This window comes from Arvicola amphibius, chromosome 1, assembly GCF_903992535.2.
Source record: "Arvicola amphibius chromosome 1, mArvAmp1.2, whole genome shotgun sequence".
Lineage (NCBI taxonomy): Eukaryota > Metazoa > Chordata > Mammalia > Rodentia > Cricetidae > Arvicola > Arvicola amphibius.
Window position 1 is genome coordinate 36,198,222 of NC_052047.1, and position 19,226 is coordinate 36,217,447.

The 19,226-nt window shown below is 48.0% G+C and overlaps 1 protein-coding gene across 9 annotated transcripts in view; it reads left to right on the forward strand.

Moving 5' to 3' along the window:
* The window catches only part of Apbb2 (amyloid beta precursor protein binding family B member 2), a 325,526-nt gene that overhangs the window by 286,070 nt on the left and 20,230 nt on the right, over positions 1–19,226 (forward strand). For 5 of the 9 annotated variants that reach the window (XM_038324988.1, XM_038325021.2, XM_038324997.2 and 2 more), the window contains one exon: positions 15,222–15,227. The exons of the other annotated variants lie outside the window; for them this stretch is intronic. In XM_038324988.1, the coding sequence (XP_038180916.1) occupies positions 15,222–15,227 (6 nt within the window). The remainder of the gene's footprint in view (positions 1–15,221; positions 15,228–19,226) is intronic. 9 annotated transcript variants of the gene reach the window in all.

The window sequence follows — 19,226 nt, forward strand, 5'->3', positions numbered from 1 at the left end:
TGGGTCATCATCCAAAAGTGTATTGCCAAACCACAGCAAGGGCTGTTGGGAAAAGCCCGTGGCAAGCAATGAAGGTGCTGCCAGTTGGGACCGTTTTCTGGAGCAGTCAGTGTGTGGGCTGAGAACTGAAGAACGGAGGGAGGATTGGCCAGGGAAGCTGTGTAGGGAAGGGCATTTCAGAAAGACCCTTAGGTAGGAATAGCTAGACACATTCCAGGAACCAGAAGAAAACCACAGGCAGAAGAGCAAGGACCTGTTTGCAGCAATGTCTGGGAAGAAGAGCTGGGGTCTGACCCCCATGTGACCTCAGAGGTCCCGGAAGTGTTTGTGAACTTCAAGTCCATCACAGGGGAAGACCACGAGAGGGTTTTAAGCAAACAACATGGATACTTATAATTATTAAGTTTTTTTTTTCAAGATAGGACCTTATGTATTATGTAGCCCAGGCTGCCCTTGAGCTCACTGTGTAGCTAGCTGAGCCTGGCCTTGGCCTCCTAATCCTCTTGCCTCCATCTCCCTAGTGCAGAGACGACAACAAACCTGTGCCACCGTGAGAAGCAGGGACGACTACAAACCTGTGCCGCCGTGAGAAGCCCTGGCACAGTTTTAAGGGACCTATCTATGATTGTATGCAAGCAGTCTGTTATGGGCAAGAAAGGAGGCGGGAGACCTGAAACACTACTACTACCACCCTATCAGTGGGGACCAGGGTGGCAGCTCAGTTAGAGAAGGGGGGGCACATTTGGGAGAGTGGTTGCCAATGATGACTTCCCTACCAGGAGACTCCCTCACTGTCACATGGGCTGGTTAGTTGCCCCAATCCTGCTACAGAAAGAGAGGCTGATGACCGCTCTAGAATCCTGTGTAAGCGAGGAGAGCCACCTTGGAAGCGGTAACAGGTGCAGTCCTGTGAAATCCCTCATCTCCAGCCCTAGTGACGTCAGTCCTGGCTCCTGAACTCCCACCCTCAAATCCACCCACAGCTCCTCTTCCAGGCTGGGCTTCGTCCAAACCTTGTAGTTGCCATGAGTAGCTGGTTGTAAGTTAAGTCTTTTAAATAGCAGAGGTAACACAGATCATAGACTCAGATCACTGTGAATTAAATAGTGCTCTCCCTGACGAGACACCTGCTAGCCAGAAAGGGGAATTGTCGGCACAGAACGTGGTACTTAGCAGATGTCCATCATAAATATTGAACAAATAAGTGAATGTTTGGACCTGTTTTAAAACATGAACATGAAGAAGAGACTCCTGTACACCTGTTGTATGTCACCAAAACAAGCTTCCTATTTAACACACTTCTTTACTCTGAGCGTCTGTTTCCTGCTTTCTGTTCTTTTCTCTGCACAAGGAGTGTGTGGGAGTTTGAACAAAACACAGCCAATGTCATCTTCTGCTTCGTTTTGTTAATTAATCAGTCAAATAACTTCTTCTTGCCCAGAAGCTATTAGACAAAGGGGATATTCCGTGCACACATCGTAATCAGCAAATGATCTTGCCTTCTCTTTTCAGACTTCTCTTTTGACCGCCAGTCCCATTTAAAATGCTGTCACTTAGCCAGCTGGACACTTCTGCTTCCGTGTAGGTGGGGGTGGGGGAGAGGGCTGTCAGCTAGAGAAGACAATGTTAAAAGTGCTGGTGTGAGCTTGGCTTCAAGTCAGCCCTTCATAAGAGGTGCCTTAATCAGGGACCTGTAAGAGCTTTGTGCAGATTAGCAGGTCGTCTGTACGGTACACTTCATCTCAGTTCTCCTTGGTCTCCCTTTTGAAATCTGTTCATTTCATTCACTTTCGGCTCTGTACCAGATCTGTCGCGGAGGTTCTCTGGCCGCGGGTAAGTAGCGCGTGCACACACGTGTGTGTACACACACACACACACACACACGTACACACAAGAGTCAGGAGTCAGAACTTTCTTTACAAGTCCTGAGAGTGCACAAAGGGGGAACGTTGGTCACATAAAGGGGACATGTAGTCTGGGATAGCAAGTTAGCACCCCTCTTTGCCGGAAGGCCCCTTGCAGCTGGGGTACCTGCTTAAGCATCTGGCAGGAGCACCTGGCGGGGTGCCGCAGGAGGGCCCGGGCTCAGCAGCCAATGAGCGGCGGTGGCCTCGCGGGCGGGGCGGGGCGGCGCGGAAGCAGCTAGCTTGAACTTGAGATGCAGAGACCGCGCGCCTGCCGCTGCTTTGCTGCCACCGCTGACTTAAGCAAGTGCAGCCAGCTGGCTTGGCCAAGGCACCAGGTCCTAGAGCCTCGGACATCGGACAGTGTTCCCACCCTGCGCAGTCACTGGTAGACCTAGAACCCAAGGTGAGGAAGTTGGGGAAGGGTGGTGAGCCTTTGTCTGCAGGTGCATGGGGTACCGGGCTAGAGGCAGCGGCAGCGAGACGGGGCCAGCGACGCGCGGGACAAAGGCCGCAGCCTCCTTGCCCACCGTGATTAGCATAATGCCTGGAGGAGGGCCGCCTGCCGGGGCTGAGGCGGGGTCTCCCTGCCACTCTGGAGGGAAGACTGGGGGTTGTGTGAAATGAGTTGGAGACATTCCTTTGATCTGAGTGTACTCTCCCAGCAGAAAGTGGTGGACTGCAGATGGTCTGCACCGGGCATTTCTGGGATGGCCAGTGTCCTGTGGCCCCATGTGCCCTGGAAATATTCATGTACATCTTTTTTTCTAAATTAGGAGTGAAAAATACTATAGGCTTTTAAAAAACGCAGTATTTGAATTAAAGGCCATATCCTTTGTGTAGAAAGACCTCGTTTCCAAGTAATTTTATTTGTGTGACAGAATATTGGTGTGATTTCCACGGATGGAAAATGCCTCTAATTCCCCAAACGTGGAAACACAGCCAACTCATCACATGCATATTCTTGGCACTAAAAAAGTAGTGTTTTTGAAGAAGAAAGCCACAACGGTTTAAATGCTGCTTACAACATTTGATGAGATTCTTGAGGCTAGAATCTGCGCCATTTCTAGCAATTATCCATTTCCCTGTCCCAATCTTGTATGTAAGCAGGCACGTCTATCGATCCCCTAATGAATGGAGCTGTGAATCTTCATTACTGCTTTGGGTGCAAGAAGGCAGGAGGAGGCGGGAGGAGACAATCCCATTATTAGTCTTTCCCCCCTTTTTCTCCTGCCTTTCGCTTGGTGCCTGGGGGTGGGAGGGTAGGGGGAGATTCTGCCGGTTTTCTCCTAGTTTTCTCAAACCACTGAGCACTTTCCCCCTCCTCTGAGCCTTGCTCTGACACAAAGCTATTTTGCAAGTTTTCTACCGAATATCCAGATCTTCGCTACTTCTGTTTTCGTTGGTTGCCTTTGGGTAAACGTCTAGAGATCTTTCCCAAGAAGTTAGAAACAAAAAATAGCATCAAGAAATCCAGCCCTAGCTTTGTATTTATGCATTTTTACCTATAATTTTGTAGAGTTGCCCACGACTGTGTCCTCCAAAATGAGGTGGGAATTAAAGTGATGGGGGAAAGACTTTCTGTCAAGCGTCAGCTCCTCTAGAAAGAAGATGCCATGGTTCTTGGCTCAGCAGTGGGAAGCTCACCTTTTTAAACAATGAACACCTGTTTTTACCCCGTAGCTTTTAAACAGTGGGAAGTGGTTTATTTAGTTGACAAGTGTTTATTGAACGAGCATGCCGAACCCTAGTCTCAGGGATGGGGTGGCAAGCACCGAGGTGCCTTCTTGCGTTCTTCGAGCTCCGGCTGTGCTAGCGTGGGACTTATTTGTGGTCTTCTGAGCTGGGACACACCTGGAGAGCAGGGAGGATAACCCTGAGCATAGGGAATGTTACTGCTGGCTGCTGTGGAGCTGAGCCAGGGGCCGTGGAGGAGAACAGATGAAGCCCAAGCCATCTCCGCTAGAAGAAGGCGCAGGGAGTTATCAGTCGAATCAGTGGGTCTCTCGGTCTTGAACTTCCTGTACCAGTCATAGCTGTCTCTCAGAGTAGTCTGGGCTGCAGGCAGAGCTAGCGCTGAGTTCCAAGGGTTTGAGCAGTGGCGTTGTTCATTCAGCTGCGGTAATTCTAATCTGTTACAAAAGCTATCAGTCATGCGGTCTCTCACTGTCACCTGAACAGCTTTTGTCTTGAACAAACCCTCAGAAAAATGAATTTCATCCTGTCCTTCTGACTAAGCAAACGTTATATTCCCCACAGTCCCCTGCATGTTGAGACGGGTTCCAGGGTAAGAGACCTCGAATGTGTTTGGGAAACCTCTGTATACTCTTGATGCACCAATGTGGGCAATGTGGGGAGAAGATCAATGCCAGATAAGTTCAGGTTCATCTACATTTCCAGTCTCAGCTGTCATAGACTAAATAGAAACATAACTTCTTGTTAAGTGCCTATGTTAAACACAAGCTGTGACTTTTATGCGCGTGTGTTTTGAGTTCTTACACCATTGGATCTTAGGCCCTATCGTGAAAATTGTGTCTCATAAAATATTGAACTGTTGGGCATAGTAATGAACAAATGTAAATAGAAGTTCTTCTATGTCTGCTTTACAGTGCAATCATCTGATAGTTATAGCCGTAGGTCTTAGAGTTTCATTGTAATCATCTTGATAGTTATAGCCGTAGGTTTTAGAGTTTCATTGTAATCATCTTGATAGTTATAGCCGCAGATTAATCTGTTTGGCAGCTATAGAGAACGTGTGACTCGGACACTTCAAGAAGAACACAGAGAGTGAGTGAGACAGTCTGTGCTTGAAGAAGCACAGAAAAACAATTCTGGAAGCAGGATCCTATAGATGCACGCTTCCTTGAAGACAGTCAATAGCGTGGCGTAGCGGACTGTAAGTAGTAGCTCAGTGGGGAGGAGCTACCAGGAGGCAGCCCATCCAAGAAGGTGAGGCTTGAGTTGGACTTGAAGGCTGGAGTGGCCAGAAGGAGGAATAAGGAGAACAGTCTGTGAGCAGACAGAAGAGGTGCGAAAAAGATCTTACAGGGCCCTTAAACTGTGGTTGCAGATCTGACTTCTGTTTCAGTGGTCACGAGACCTCTTAAAGAGTAGTAACCAGGAGGATGCCAGTATCTGGTCTACTTCATACAAGAAGATCGTGGAGAGGGCTATCAAGAACGGATAGTGGCAGCCATTCCCGTCCAGTTAGCCAGCTCTGGTACGGGTGAGGTCAGTACACGATGGCAGGTGTGAAGAGAAACAGCAGGGTGGGGGGAGATGCTGTGGAGATGCAGGAAGGCAGAGATCTGCGTTCACTGGTTATTCCTGATGGGAATCCTTGTTAGTGGAAGTAATGATTGTTCAAGGACAGAGTTATTAAGCAGTGGAGTGACTCACTTTAAATTTATCTTGTGTCGAGACCTTGACTTCATTTTGCTGTCTCCTGCCGTGTGGGTGAGCACACGCATCCAGTAGACTCTTAACACATTTGACCGTTTTTCCAAGACACTTCCGCCCCCGGTGCTCTTGACTGTCATTTTCTGCTTGTTATCAGACCTCAAGCATTTTTTTGCCTTGCTCTGGATTAGCATAAAGATTCAAAATCAGGAAGAGAGATTTAAACCTATGTATGAAATTATTCACCTTTGTTTCCAGTTTTGTAAAAAACCATTGATGATTCCCCATTGTCTATGTTTCTAACAGCTGATAATTAAAACTTTTCTATAGGTATATCAAATGAAAGGGCAGGCCTCTCCTAGCAACTTTGCAGGAAATTCACTAGCGTGAAAAGCAGGGAAACAACATACAGATGCTCTTCAACTTAAATGGGGGTTACATCCCTGTAAACCCATCGTCAACTCAAAATGTTGTAGATAGAAAGTGCCTTTAAAGCCACTGCCTAGTGTTATTGCCTAGCAAGCCAACTCACTGTACAGCTGCTGGGTTTTTTTCCTCTTGATCACGCGGCTGACTACGAGCCACAGCTCACTGCTCAGCATCACAAGAGAGCATTGTGCCAAATATTGCTAGCCTGAGAAAAGATCAAACTTCAAAGTACAGTTCCGACTCTGGATGCATGTCACTTTCCCACCATCAGAAAGCTGTAAAAGTGGTCACATTGAGTCACTTTAAATGAGGACAGTTTGTACTCAGGGAATTCTATCACCTCCTTCTCACTGAGGATTCCGAATCCAAAAGTTAAGGGCGACTGTGACGGAAACGTGGGTTTTGAAAATAATTTTAGTTCTGCAAAACTGTATGGATACAAAATACTGTCTGCAATCAGTATTCCAGCAGCCGGGAAGGAGCAGAAGTGAGTAGGGCTGCCCGCCTTTCTGATCTGGAAGCCTGGACTGGTTACCCTACCACTTGTAAGCTTGTCAGCGGGGATGAATAAATTATGACAGTTGAAATAATTATGATAGAACGAAAGCAGCTGCCAAGAGCACGGTTGTCAATTGGGGCCGGCTTAGCCTGATTCTGTCATGTCAGAGCACACATCTGTTTGCCCAGCTACCTGCACATGCTGTTTCCAAGGGTCTGGTATGTTCTTGCCTTCATCCCTTACCCCCTTGAGGACTCTTAAGTGCCCCAGCCTGCTAGTGACTTTTATTTTTAATGGCTGAATCTAAGATCCACGTGGATGCTTTCTGGGTCAATATGCATGATTTCCATAAGTGTTTTTTCTTGGGGTATCTGTGTGTGTAAGAGAGAGAGAGAGAGAGAGAGAGAGAGAGAGAGAGAGAGAGAGAGAGAGAGAGAGAGAGAGAGAGAGAGAGAGAGAGAGACAGACACTGGGATTGAACTCAGTCCTTTGCATCTGTCACTGAGCTAGAAGTAACACCTGCAGTTCTGGAGTCTGGAGGATTTACAAATTGGAGAATCTTCTGTTCCTGCATCTTGGTTGTTAATGATAGTTACACTTTGAGTTTATCTTCCAAGGTCCATGTTCTGGAAGCTTGGTCCTTGATTGTTGGATGTTAAGGTGACAGGCCTTTAAGACCTAGGCCTTAGTGCAAAGGAATTAGGTCACAGGGCAGCATGTTCTAAGTTATTAAAGCAGGGAAGTCCCAGAGAGCTGAATTGTAGAAAGAAGCCTAGCACCTCCCGGATTTCTCTGGCTTCCCGCTTTGCCAAGTGTCTCTATGCTTCACTGTGATGCCATCATCGCATTCGGTGTAGCCAGAGACTGTCACCAGAGCTGAGCTGGTGGCATGCTCCCCTAAATTAAATAAAACTCTTTTCTGCGTAAAGTACCCAGACTCTGGTATTTTTGCTATAGCAGCACAAAGGGGACTAATACATCGATGGGCTAGTTTCCAGCCAGTTCTGAAGTTGGTCACCTATATATAATAAAAAGGATTCTGCTGGGGCTGGAGTGATGGCTCAGCGGTTAAGAGCATTGCCTGCTCTTCCTAAGGTCCTGAGTTCAATTCCCAGCAACCACATGGTGGCTCACAACCATCTGAAATGGGGTCTGGTGCCCTCTTCTGGCCTGCAGGCATACACACAGACAGAATATTGCATACACAATAAATAAATAAATAAATAAATAAATATTTTTTAAAAAGGATTCTGCTACCTCACCCTGCCACTGGGCCCCCACACTTGGTCGGCTTGGCTTTTCCCTCCCCTTTGGTGACTAGGGATAAAACACCATTTTTAAACTTTGAATCACTTCTTTAGCAGACAGCTGTATGTTTCTGTCTCACACTGGGCGCTCTACAGATGACTCCGCAGGCGTTTGCTTACCTCGTGTTCCGCAACACTGTATCAGAGTATCTAGATCAGGGCTCACGGGCTTTCCCTGCCAAGGCCAAACAGTCAGTGCTTTCGTCTTTACCTGCAGTGAGGCCTCTGTTTCGGTGACCGTCTGCAGCGCGTACAGCCTTAGCCTACCCCTAAGTGGATGGGTGTCAGCGTGTTCCGTAGATGCTTCAGTTGTGAAGTGCATTTGTGGCAGGTCATGCTTTGCTAAGTCCCGATGGAGACCGCATGAGTAAAACAGTGACAGTTGAAATGAATTTTTTTTCCTCCCCGGCCCTTTGGGAGTCAGAAGGCACAGTCCCCTTTATCCAGCTCTGTGGCATGTTGAAAAACAATCCCTGGAGAATTTCTGCAGGTCAGGCTGTTTAATCTCACGTCTCTTCCCGAACATGTGTCTGTTGGAATTATCAAGTATCAATTTATACAGACAATAACAGAAAGGCCGACTGGAAAAGGAAAACTGGAGTCATACATCAGCAGAGTTGTAGTTTTTAGTTTCTTAAGCTCTCTTGATTGATTGTTTGATCACTGATGTTTTTGAGGACAAGTCTGGTGATATCGGCCTGTAATCCCAGCTATTTGGGAGGCTGAGAAAGGAGGATCCAAAGTTCAAGACTAACTTGAGCAAGTTAGCAAGCACCTGGCTCAAAATAAAAGCAGGACTAGAGAGGTAGCTTTAGAGAAAGGCCCTGTTCTAGCATGCAGGAGGCTCTAAGCCAAACCTCAAATACAGCCACTAAAAAAAGTATGTATTTGTGTGTGTGTGTGTGTGTACATACACATAGCGTAAACAGTGAACCGATGCATGCATGCACACACAGAGTTTAAAACCAGTGAGTAAACTCCCTGTGTGGGAAGGACATTACGTGTCCCACTGTCAGAGGTGCCCCTCTCGAGACAATGCTCTCAGGAGCTCCCATGGTTTATACCCACCCTCCCCTTCAGCTTGTGTATTATCTCCAGTCTTTTCCCGAGTAACAAACTGAAGTTTATTTCTCAGAGTACAAACATAAAGAAGATTATCTGAGGAGCCAATAAATCTTGATAGAAATCTCCAGATGGGAGAAATGTATGTATTGATTTGTAGGAACAGAGGAACTGTTTGTCATTTAGACAAATGTCCCAAAGAAGGGATCTGGTTAGGGGCCTAGAGACGTCACTACCACTGTTGCTGGAGATAATTGGAGCACAGATGTGCTTAGCTTTCAGATAGTCACAGAGATTAATGAACGCCCAAGATCTCGCCTCCTGCCCATTGCCGTGGAGCAAATGTCTTATTAACGTGACTTCAACTGGGCAGGCAGAGCTCCCTTGGGTTCTCAGCAGCATCTTCAGAGCTGAGGGAAGCCCTCTGTTCCAGCTCTTCATTTATTCCTAAGTAAGGGCTTGTTGATTTGATGGCCCTATGCCAGCCAATGGTGGGGAATCAGGGTAAACCCACCATCACCCACGGAACTTACTTTTTGGTCCTGGGGAAGAGAGGATCTTATGTGTGAATGATCAGGGCTGTTCATATGGCTCGAGTTAGCAGTGACTGGGAACAGTCACTGTTAGAGGCGGTGGTGAGCAAGAGGAACCTGCACAGAACATGGAGTGATGATGGGCAACACACCTAAGTTCCCAAGCTGGAAGAGACTGGTGTGTTTGGGAGCCCAGGGTTCAGTATTCAGGACTGGGAAGGCAGGGAATCTGAGGGTGATTGTAGGCTGGGGAGTAACAGGAGAACGTAAACCAAACCCAGTGGGTAATTACTGTTGTTAGCACTAGCAGTGAAGAGCCATAGTCTGGTTGGGACAGAGAGAGACAGAAACATAGAGAAACAAGATAAAGAAAAAGGGGAGGGAGAAGGGGAAGGGCGAGAGAGAGTGAACACAAGAACTAAGCACACATATAGGAAGACATCTTAAGCAAAGTCAACAGAGCCGTACTGAGGGGCCAGTTTCCCCCAGGACTCCAACAGGGGAAGAGCTCAGTCAAGTGCAGCCCAGAGTCCACTCTGTCAGAGGTACCACTGCTCGCTGGGTCGTTGGAACAAGTTAACTTAAGTTCCCTGATCCTGGACCCTGAACCCTGGACATTTTGACTCTTCTCTCTAGCGTTGTCTGTTTCTTTAGACGCTATTGAATTTAAAGATTATCAGGAATGCTTGCATCTAAGTGGGAGTTGACACAAGCCACTTGTTGCGTTAATTGCCCTAGCGTTCCTCCCATCCACCCAAAGAGATGGGGTCGGGCTATTAAGTGATAGCTCCAAGTCACCTTGAAAACCCAGAGGGTGGTTGAAAGTGTGGTTTACCCAAAACAGACCAATGGCCAGGTGCGCAGTTGAAGAGAATTCATCTACAGGACAGAATGGCTTTGCTGTCTGGTGTTTGGTTTTGTTTTGTACGCATGCTGTCTAAGCGCGGCGCCACTGAGCCACATCCCCAGCACATCGCTTCTTTTCCTTTTTAACTGGAGTCTTGTCTGGTCCTAAGACACACCAGGCACCTCTTACACAGTTTGGAGAGTGGCCATCTTCTCCACTCTGTATCAGCCTTGAGCATTCAGGCATTCCTCCACCCTGTCAGAGAGGAGCCTTCTGGGGGGCCCTATGCCTCTGTTTTACCATCTGTTTCAGAAAGAAAGCCTTGCCGTCACCATTCTCATATATATATATATATATATCATGATATATATATATATTTGTATTCTTTAATGAGCTCAAACTTTACCCTTGAAACCGTGGCACGGCATGAGTTATGCCTCTTTTGAAAACTAAATGCTAGATTTCCTCTTGGCCAGAGAGGCGGGTTTTTTGTTTGTAACTGCACAAAGGGAAGCGGGAACTCATCAACTCTTCTCCACTAGGTAGGCTTTGGAAGGGGGGAAAATAGCACCGATTTCTTGGTTGCTTTTAAATATATTTCCCCCTCGTCAGTGAGCTGCCAGTTAACTGTCGTGTCTTCTCTCCAGTGTCATGAGAAACCCTTTGTTTAGAAGAATGTGCCTCGAATTTTAATATCCCTTCCCCACTGTAAATCCTGGTCACACTAGCTCTCTCCTGCCCCAGCTAGTGGCTGCCATGGGGGCGGGCTGGTGCTGGCAGCAGGAGCAGGTACAAGGACCCTACTGTGGAAAGGACAGTGTCCTTGGTTCAAGGCAGGTGTTTCTGTCATCTTCCATCAGAGGAAAGAAAGCCTGTCCCTGGGCTGAAGTGTGTGGAATCTCACCAGAAACCAGATGGGGAATTTGCATAAACTTGTTATTCATTTTACTTCTGAAGTTTTTCGCCGGTGAGGTGGAGGTTCCACAGGGGTCTGCTGGGCCATTCCAGCTCCGTCCCCTGCAGAATTGAACATAAAATTATGAGTGAAGGCCCTCCTTGTGGGCCGTGGCTTTGGGTCACAGACCTGCCTTTCTTGCCCCATACAGTCACGTCAGAGTCCCGCCACCACCCGTCACAGCTCAGGAGCACTCTGTGGATCGACTCAGCCAGAGCCCTCCCAGCTGTTGAGATGCGTGTCCCACCAGTTTGCCCATGTTACAGATAAAATTGAAGAACAAAGGAGCCAAGGGCCCCAACTGGGGCAGACAGCTAATAAAAGTCGTTTACTAAGGGAGTGGAGATGTGTAGCTAGGCAGGAAACGGACTGTGAGGTGCAAGAGCAGACGGAAGACTTCATCACTGAAGTGATGTGTGAGGAAGGTGACCCCACGCCCAGGGGTCCCAGAGACCCACAGCAATGAAGAAAAGCATCAAAGGACGCGTGCAGAGGTTTCCACAGCAGTGGACAAGCAGGCATAGCAGAGGCCTTGCCTTGAGAGCTCGGGATGTGAGAAGGGGATAGCTGTGTTTTTGTGAGAGCAGGAAGTGCCTTGGCCAGGGCACAAAGGATGATGCCCTCTTTCAAAGAACCATATTATACCGTGTGGCTCTGCCGTGCCGTCTCCGTTGTTTGTCCAGGAATGTTTGGGAATGCCAGGTGCACATGCCAAGTAGCTCTGTTGTTTCAGGTTTATGCTAAGGAGAACACTGCCTGTTTTCCCTGCGTTTGTTTTTTCCAAGGAGCCGCAGCAAGAGCGTGCTGGTCGGGCAGCCCTGGTGAGCGTTCAGTGGAACTCATCTTGAGACTTGACTCTCCCACTGGCACCATGTACCCTAAGAAGGCAGTAGACTTGTGCCTGACTGAATTTAGCCTCCTCCACTCTCAGAATGCCTCATGTCGTGTAAAAGCCCAGCTCTGGCTAATGGGTTTTTGTTGTTGTTTCTCATCCAGCAAACTTACGATGTGCTGAGTGGTGGAGCAGCTGCCGTTGACTGTGACTCTTTGAGGGTTTTGAATGACATTTCAGGGCTCCCCTGAAACCTCTCTTTATGGCTGGTTTTTACTTCAACGCATAAAGCAGGCAGTGTCTCTTAGCCCCCAAAGAATTAACTCTATTCAAATGTTCCCCAGTTCTTCCTATGGGGGAAACACAATGGCTGCATGTCAGTGTGTTTGTTCCAATGAGTCCCTTGCAGTGAGGCTGATTTTAAATAGCTAAGGCTGTACACAACAGAAGCATCCTAGCCTCAGTCTTTAGAGTTACTACCATTGGACAGAGCTGTTGCCATACACTAAACATCGACATTTGTGAAGAGGAAGTAATTAAAAGCTTTTGTTGTAAATCAAGATTGAATCAAAGAAACATCACTTGTTTGTTCTCGAAGAACATATGTCTATTTTTTTTTATTAAAGAAGGAAACTGACTGTAAGGGCATTCTGAGAGCCTTTTTCATCTGATGTGGGAAGTCTGAGACTCCAGAGGGTCATTGACTTACAGAAAGTTGCTTCTAAATACTGACTATACATAAACACACACACACACACACACACACACACACAGTTTTTCATGTGTGAGTGCTCTGCATGTATGCCTGCAGGCCAGAAGAGGGCATCATATCCTATTACAGATGGTTGTAAGCCATCATGTGGTTGTTTGGATTTGAATTCAGGATCTCTAGAAGACAGGGGCTGGAGAGATGGCTCAGTGGTTAAGAGCACTGGCTGCTCTTCCAATTGGACCCAGGTTCAATTCCCAGCATCTATGTGGCAGCTCACAACTGTCTATAACTCCAATTCTAGGGGATCTAGCACTCTGATAAAGACTTACATGCAGGCAGAGGACCAATGTATATTAAAATAAAAAGAAAAGATTTTTAAATTTGAAAAAGATTGGCTTTGCTGGCAGGACCGGGAGAGTGAAGAAGAACCTTAACCAAAGGCAACAATGTTATCCCAAGGAACATCTAGAAAGTTAAGAAACATCCCCTACCTAGGTAAATGCCTTTCCACGAGAGGTAGTTTTCCTCAGATGCCACCTGAAGATATGAGGGCAATATGACTATGACATCTGTCATCTCTCTGGTCCCCAGTGTTGATTCAGTTGATCTGGCTGGCAGATAAATGCCCTCCTACTCCCTCACTGTCCCTCATGTCCCCTTCCAAAGCTGCATGCTCCATTGACGATGACCTTCTCCAGTAGAGAAGGACCATCCTTCAGGCAAGAGTGTACAAATAGCTGCTCTCCTCTGCTAGAACTTCCAAACAAGCCCTCGGGGTCAAATGCTGCCCATCCCAGCCTAACTGGCAGAGGAGCCTGTTGTGCTAACAGTTCCCGAGGTTCAGGCCATTGCATCCTGGTTAAATGCCATCTCACTTGGTCTCATTTCTCCTGAATGCCCTGAGCCAGGGTCTCTGCCCCTCTTCACTGATGGGTGACCTAGGTCAGGAGCATGCTATCTCACATAGTGTGCCCAGTGCATGGGAGATTGACAAAAAGAAGGTAAGTACCATCCTGGAAGACCCAGAGTCCGTCTACCTCATTAGCCTGAAGAGCCTTTCCAGGAAACTTGGGCCGCCTGGTCATCTAAGAACCCAGATCCCTTTGGCTCTGCTTTGAGCAAACTTATTCAACCTGGTGGGTTTATCATCCGAGAGACAGACCAGGAGAGACCTGGAATCCCAATCCTGTGTTCACTGTGGGTTTGCTGTATGACCTAGCCAAGTTCCTCAGACTCTCTGAACTTGTTTTTCCATCTGTCCAAGAACACTGTAATAATGGCTTCGTCGGGTTGCTGGTAGGGCCCGCACAAGCCACATGGGCTGCACAACACCAGAGCTCAGTGAAGGGTAGCTGTGGGGTGTGTCACTGTCGTGTTAGAGGTGTCACCTGTGCTGGCTCTTGGCCCATGTTGATCACAGTGATTTTCCCTGAATATGGAGGTAGCTATGTATGTTGTATCGCAAAATTAATTCCTGCCCATTGTATAATAGTCAAACAAATGTTGAGTAAAATCTTCCATCACCTTTCCTCCATGGGGAGAGTTTGGGTGCTGTGTTATTTCAGCCTGTTTACGGTGCCAATTTTTCAATGCACTCAGAGCTTTCTCATAGCTTTTCCTTTGAGCCCTTGTAACTTCCACTTGGGTTTGTCTTGGGTTTGTAGGCATGGATCCCAGTCTACATGTGGTGTATGACACCACAATTATTCTGAGGTGTAGTGGCTCCCTCTACCTTTCTAGTTCACTGTTTGGCATGCTTGATTGCCTGTTAACTATCAATCGCCCTGCAGAGCCCTGCTGGCCTGGTGACAATGGCTGCAGGGCTGGTGTGCGGGAGAGAGCAGGTCCCTGTGGCTCCTGCGTCTCTTCTCCTTATTGGCTTCACTGTCTGGTGCTCTCCTTCCTCAGTCTGGTGCTCTGTAGAACACCCATGTGTCACTTAGAGGACCGCCTTTGGGCCCTTTCACACTGGCTTTCACAGATGAGAAAGGACAGAGGACTTGGTGATATCTCTAGGGTCACCTGGCAACGCAGGGTAACTCTGAGCATGGAACTCAACACTTGCTATCCCCGGCCCACCCCACCCTCATCCACTCCCAGCTGCTCTCCACATCCTCCTCTCTTCCCTGGCACTTCCCTGTACCCTCATCTGTCACTTCTCTGTACCCAAAGCTCTTCTCGGCACTGCTCTGTGCCCGGACCCTTGACGTTTTCCTCTCCCGTCTCTTCCCTTCCCCACCTCTGTCCTCCACCTTCTGCTCTTTGTCCCTCCCCATTCGTTGAAACCCCTGGGTGTCAGGGCAGTAGCTTTGATAGAACGCTGGGTGCTGTGAAGCAGGTAAGGTTACATCTGCCCAGTTGTTTCTGTGCGTTTTGTTGTTTTTTTTCTTTTTAAATTGTGAGAAGCCGGGGGCTGGAGAATGAAGATAAGTTCCCTGCCAGTGTTTCCTGCGAGCAGTCTCCTGTATTTGACTGTGATATTTTAAGCTTGGTTACCTCCCCCGGCTGCTCTGTTGCCTCTGTAAATTCAGCTGGCAACTCTTGGCTTCACCGTAGCGTGGCTCGAAATACACTCTTCTGGGTGAGAGGGTTCGGCTAAAATAAGCACAGAGAGGCTATTAATGGCTGCAGAGTTGGGAAATCCGGTGGGATGGCGGCACCGAGCGCTGCTGCTGTAGACTGGATGCGGTATGAATGCTAACTTGCTGTTTCTGCTCTCCCCTCATGCCTTCCTGGACTCAGAGAGAGGTAACCAGCGATTTCTCACTTCTTCCCCCTTCCCTAGCATCTCATGTGTCTGGCAAAACTCACTGCTTCTTCCATGGCAACACCATCCTCACAACCTTGGCCGCCCCCAAAGGCAGACCATTGTTTTGTTTAACCTTTTCTCACCGCCATTTGCACCTGAGCCTGGAGCTGCATCCGGGCCCCTAACCGTCTTCTGTGTCTAGTCCTGTTTGGGGAAGGTGATGGGCTAAGTGACAAGCTAAGAATAATAGCCACCCCAGTGGCTCTCTCTCACTGATGGCTGAGCAAATGACTCAGCGTGCTGGGGAATAAGTGTGACAGATATGTTTGGGTCCCGTGTCACACTCTAGCTGTTTCTTGAAGAGTGACAGTGTGGTCCTTTGTTGTGTTCTCTTAAGTTTGCTGGCCGGCTAGCCAGAAGTTCAGTCTGTTTCAGGATCAGTTTTAGCCACAGTATGGGCAGGGAGCCCTCATTTCCTCCTTGAAGGATATATCAGTGGAGAGGATGGAACCATGAAATTCAAGGCATCTGTTCATCAGCTGAGGTTTTAAAATGTCAGCCTCCCAATTGACAGTATGGAAGCTTGAGGCTCCTGCATGCTCTATTGCTGTCTCTAGACAAACAAACAAAGCCATTTTGGTGGAACAAGGGCGTTTTGAGACATTCCAGCCACAGTGAAGGGACCCGAAGATGAGTCCCTCTTTGCTTTGGGTTCATACCTGACTACACTCCTGGCACTGTGGCTCGCAAGCATTATTCTGTCTTGCCTGTGAGCTCAGTGGTTAGGCAAGCAAGACAGCATTGACCTATCAGGTCCTACTTAGGGACTGGGACCACCAGAGGATATGACCAAGAGAATTTCTCCCTTTGGGTAGACACATCCTGGGCCTAAGCGTGAGATGTAAGGTCTCTTACCCCCACACGCCATATCCTGCTGGAATCCATAGAGGGGAGGTTTCCAGACATTGGCCAGCTCTTCCTTTCTCTGTGTGCCCAGGTCTCCTTATTCGGAGACAGCTGTAACAGCTGTTCTGCATATTAACAGTAAGACCGTGCGCTGGAGAATGTGCCCCTTCTGTTCAAGCCTCCTTGCTCATGGCAGATGGTAGAATTCAGACGTGCTGTTCACACGGCCCACATCTGAGAAAGGTGCCTGGGAAGTTCTGCTGTGCCGAGCATGTTTGCCCCAGGTCGTGAACTAAAGTTTAGCATCTTCCTAGAAGAAGCAGGAGGGAAAGTTTACCAAGATGCAACCTCAGGCTTGGTGAGATCCCCTGACACTCACCCATGGTACAGTTGATGTTGGGTAAAAGGAAGCAGAAAAGTGCCACCCAAGATAGGCATGCAGACAGATATTCTAGACCAGCCATCGGGGGCAATGAGATTCCTCATGTCCCCTTCTTTCTCTTCCCTGACCCTCCCATCCTCAAGACAAGTCTTCCAAAGTATGATCTCAGAATGAGAGCGGTCTTGGACATAGGATGTATTCTGTTCCTGATCCTGGAGGTCTTGGTAGGTGTATTTTGATGTGTCCTGGGATCCCGGTCAGCACTCTGTGTTCCGGTGTAGGCCAACTTTCCAAATTCCAGAGTCCTGTGCTCAACTCTGTGTGTGAAGGAAAGGGAAGAGAAAGCCTCCATCCAAAGCACAAGAAGAGTTTTGGCCCAGGTCCCTTTGCAACTGTCTCATCCTGACTTGGGGTCCTGCCTTGGCCTCTTAGGAACCACTCTGCCGGCTGGTAGCCCCCGTAAATAGGCAGGCTGGGAGGATAACTACACACGGTACAGGAAGCCTTCCCATTCAGGCCATGCAGGAAAAGCATCCTTCATGGAAAGGAGACTGCGTCCAAAGTGGGCTTCTCTTTGTTTTCCCCTCATTTATTATGGTAACTGCCACTCGCCAAGTGCCTGCCATGGACCAGCCTTCACAATTCTCTGCGTAAAAACATCAGTTTGACCTGAATCGATACAGTTTACATGAAAGGTGTCATCTGGCCTGTGGAGCCTTGGTAAGAAATTCCGGTGAGGAGATTTGGTGAGGCAGTGGGTGGGAAATGAGTCCAAGGGAAAAGGGAAGGAGAGCACACACTGGCCGTTACATGGCCAACAGTGTTGCTGGCAGGGTCATCACATTCTGGGTCAACCCCAGAAAGGAAAACTACTTCAACCAACAAAAAGTCCAGGGAGGGGGATTGCAGTTTCTCGTTAAGAAAAACAAGCTACACATATATGTATTTATGTACATACGTATTTTTCCATTCAGTCACCAGAAGCCTTCCAACAACAAGACAAGCTGGTTCCATAAGGAAATGAAGTGTTCTATCTGGGTACCACTTGTCAGGGTTACCGTCGCAGGGACAGTTAACGTATGTCGCAGCTAAGAGGTCTTTGGACACCTCTTCCGTGCCTTTGGCAGAACGAGAAATGCATAGGTAAATTCCATACACCCAGAGAGTTGCCGGAGAGATTGAAAGAGTGAACCGAGAAGCTGTTTTTAATCGGAGCCATTTGGATAAAGAATTGTTTATTTGTTCATTCCATAAAGACGGAGCCAGCCCCGGTAGGGTGCTCAGCATGGCATAGAGCAGAGAATAATGAAAGCAATCTTTGGTCCTTCACTTTGCCATTAAGAAATTCGAGGCTGTCAGAGCTGTCTTAGCACTGATGTTTTTTCTCTCCGGCAGAACTTGAGGCTGGTCCTCTGGGGGGATAATTACCAGAGAGAACAGCAAAAGGACAAGAAGAAAAAAGCTGGAAGCCCATGGGTTCACAATCAGACTGCTAGAGGGGCCTGATTCCTGTCACAAGCATCTGTCAGAGTTCAGGAAGGAGACTTGAGGTTACCGCTGCAAGCCTCCCACCCCCTGCTTTATAGAACAAAACCCCACAATTCCCTTGATGGCAAGAAACAAATGGGGAGGGACTCTGGGCAAGATGACCGGCCCTACACCTGCTTTGACAGGTGGCCCCTGGTCCAGCCTTAGACAGGGTATCAGCTGGAACAAAGGGTCCCTAACATCAGGCAGAGCATCTTGGACAGCTGGATATCTAGAATGTGTGGTAAAACAGAAGCCATGTTGTACCTGGGGCCTGGTGGCCATTTAGACTAGTGGTGTGGTTTTGTAGATGAGATGATGTCCCTGGAAGATGCCAGACTGTGTGAGATACCCAGCCACCAGGGGGCAGCAGAGGAACCTGTCGTTAGAGATCTGACACAGCTCAGGAAGGGAACACATTTGGACTCTGGGTGGCTCTTGAAATGTCCCTACTGTATATCAACCAGCCTCCTATCTATCCCATGATGTCTGAGCCATAGGGACTGCTGGCCACATAATCCCACATAGAATCCAAGCTGCTGCAGACCAGCTGGGATTTGACACCTGATAGGCACGTGGGCCTGGCAGTCTTCTCCTGAATTCATGGGCTTCGCATTAGGATGGTCATTTGCCCACCTTCTAGGGGTCCTCTGACCCTGGAATGCTGTGTACAATATATTTTTTTATTCCCTCAGAATGCAGGAAAACCACTAGGGAATCTGACAGAGTCCCTAATCTAAGCCTTCTGGCCTATAGCATCATGTCAGGGGCAGTGAAACTCATACTGAGCGAGTTGGTGCCATTTTGACCATTGTTGAAGTTGAATAGTCAGACATGGGAGTTTATTTCTTCACTGCTTTCATATGTAATTGATAAATTCCAAAGAGAGAAGTGATTTTAAAAAAAAAAAAAAAAAAGTAAGTAAAGGATCAATTTTGCTTTAACCAAGATCTCAAATTCCCTTCTCTAGGTCAGGGCCCAGAAGGCCAAGGTCCCTGCCAGCTTCCCCTTCTCCCAGACAATGTCTGTCTCCTACTGCTTAGTCCCTCAGGCCTGGGAACTTCTCCTAGCCTCACCTTGAGCCTTCTTCCCCCTCACTCTTTCCCTACCTTCTCTTTCTAGGCTTCTGCATTGAGCCTTTAAATGCCTTTCCCCAAAGTCCATGCCTTGTTTGGTTTCCTCC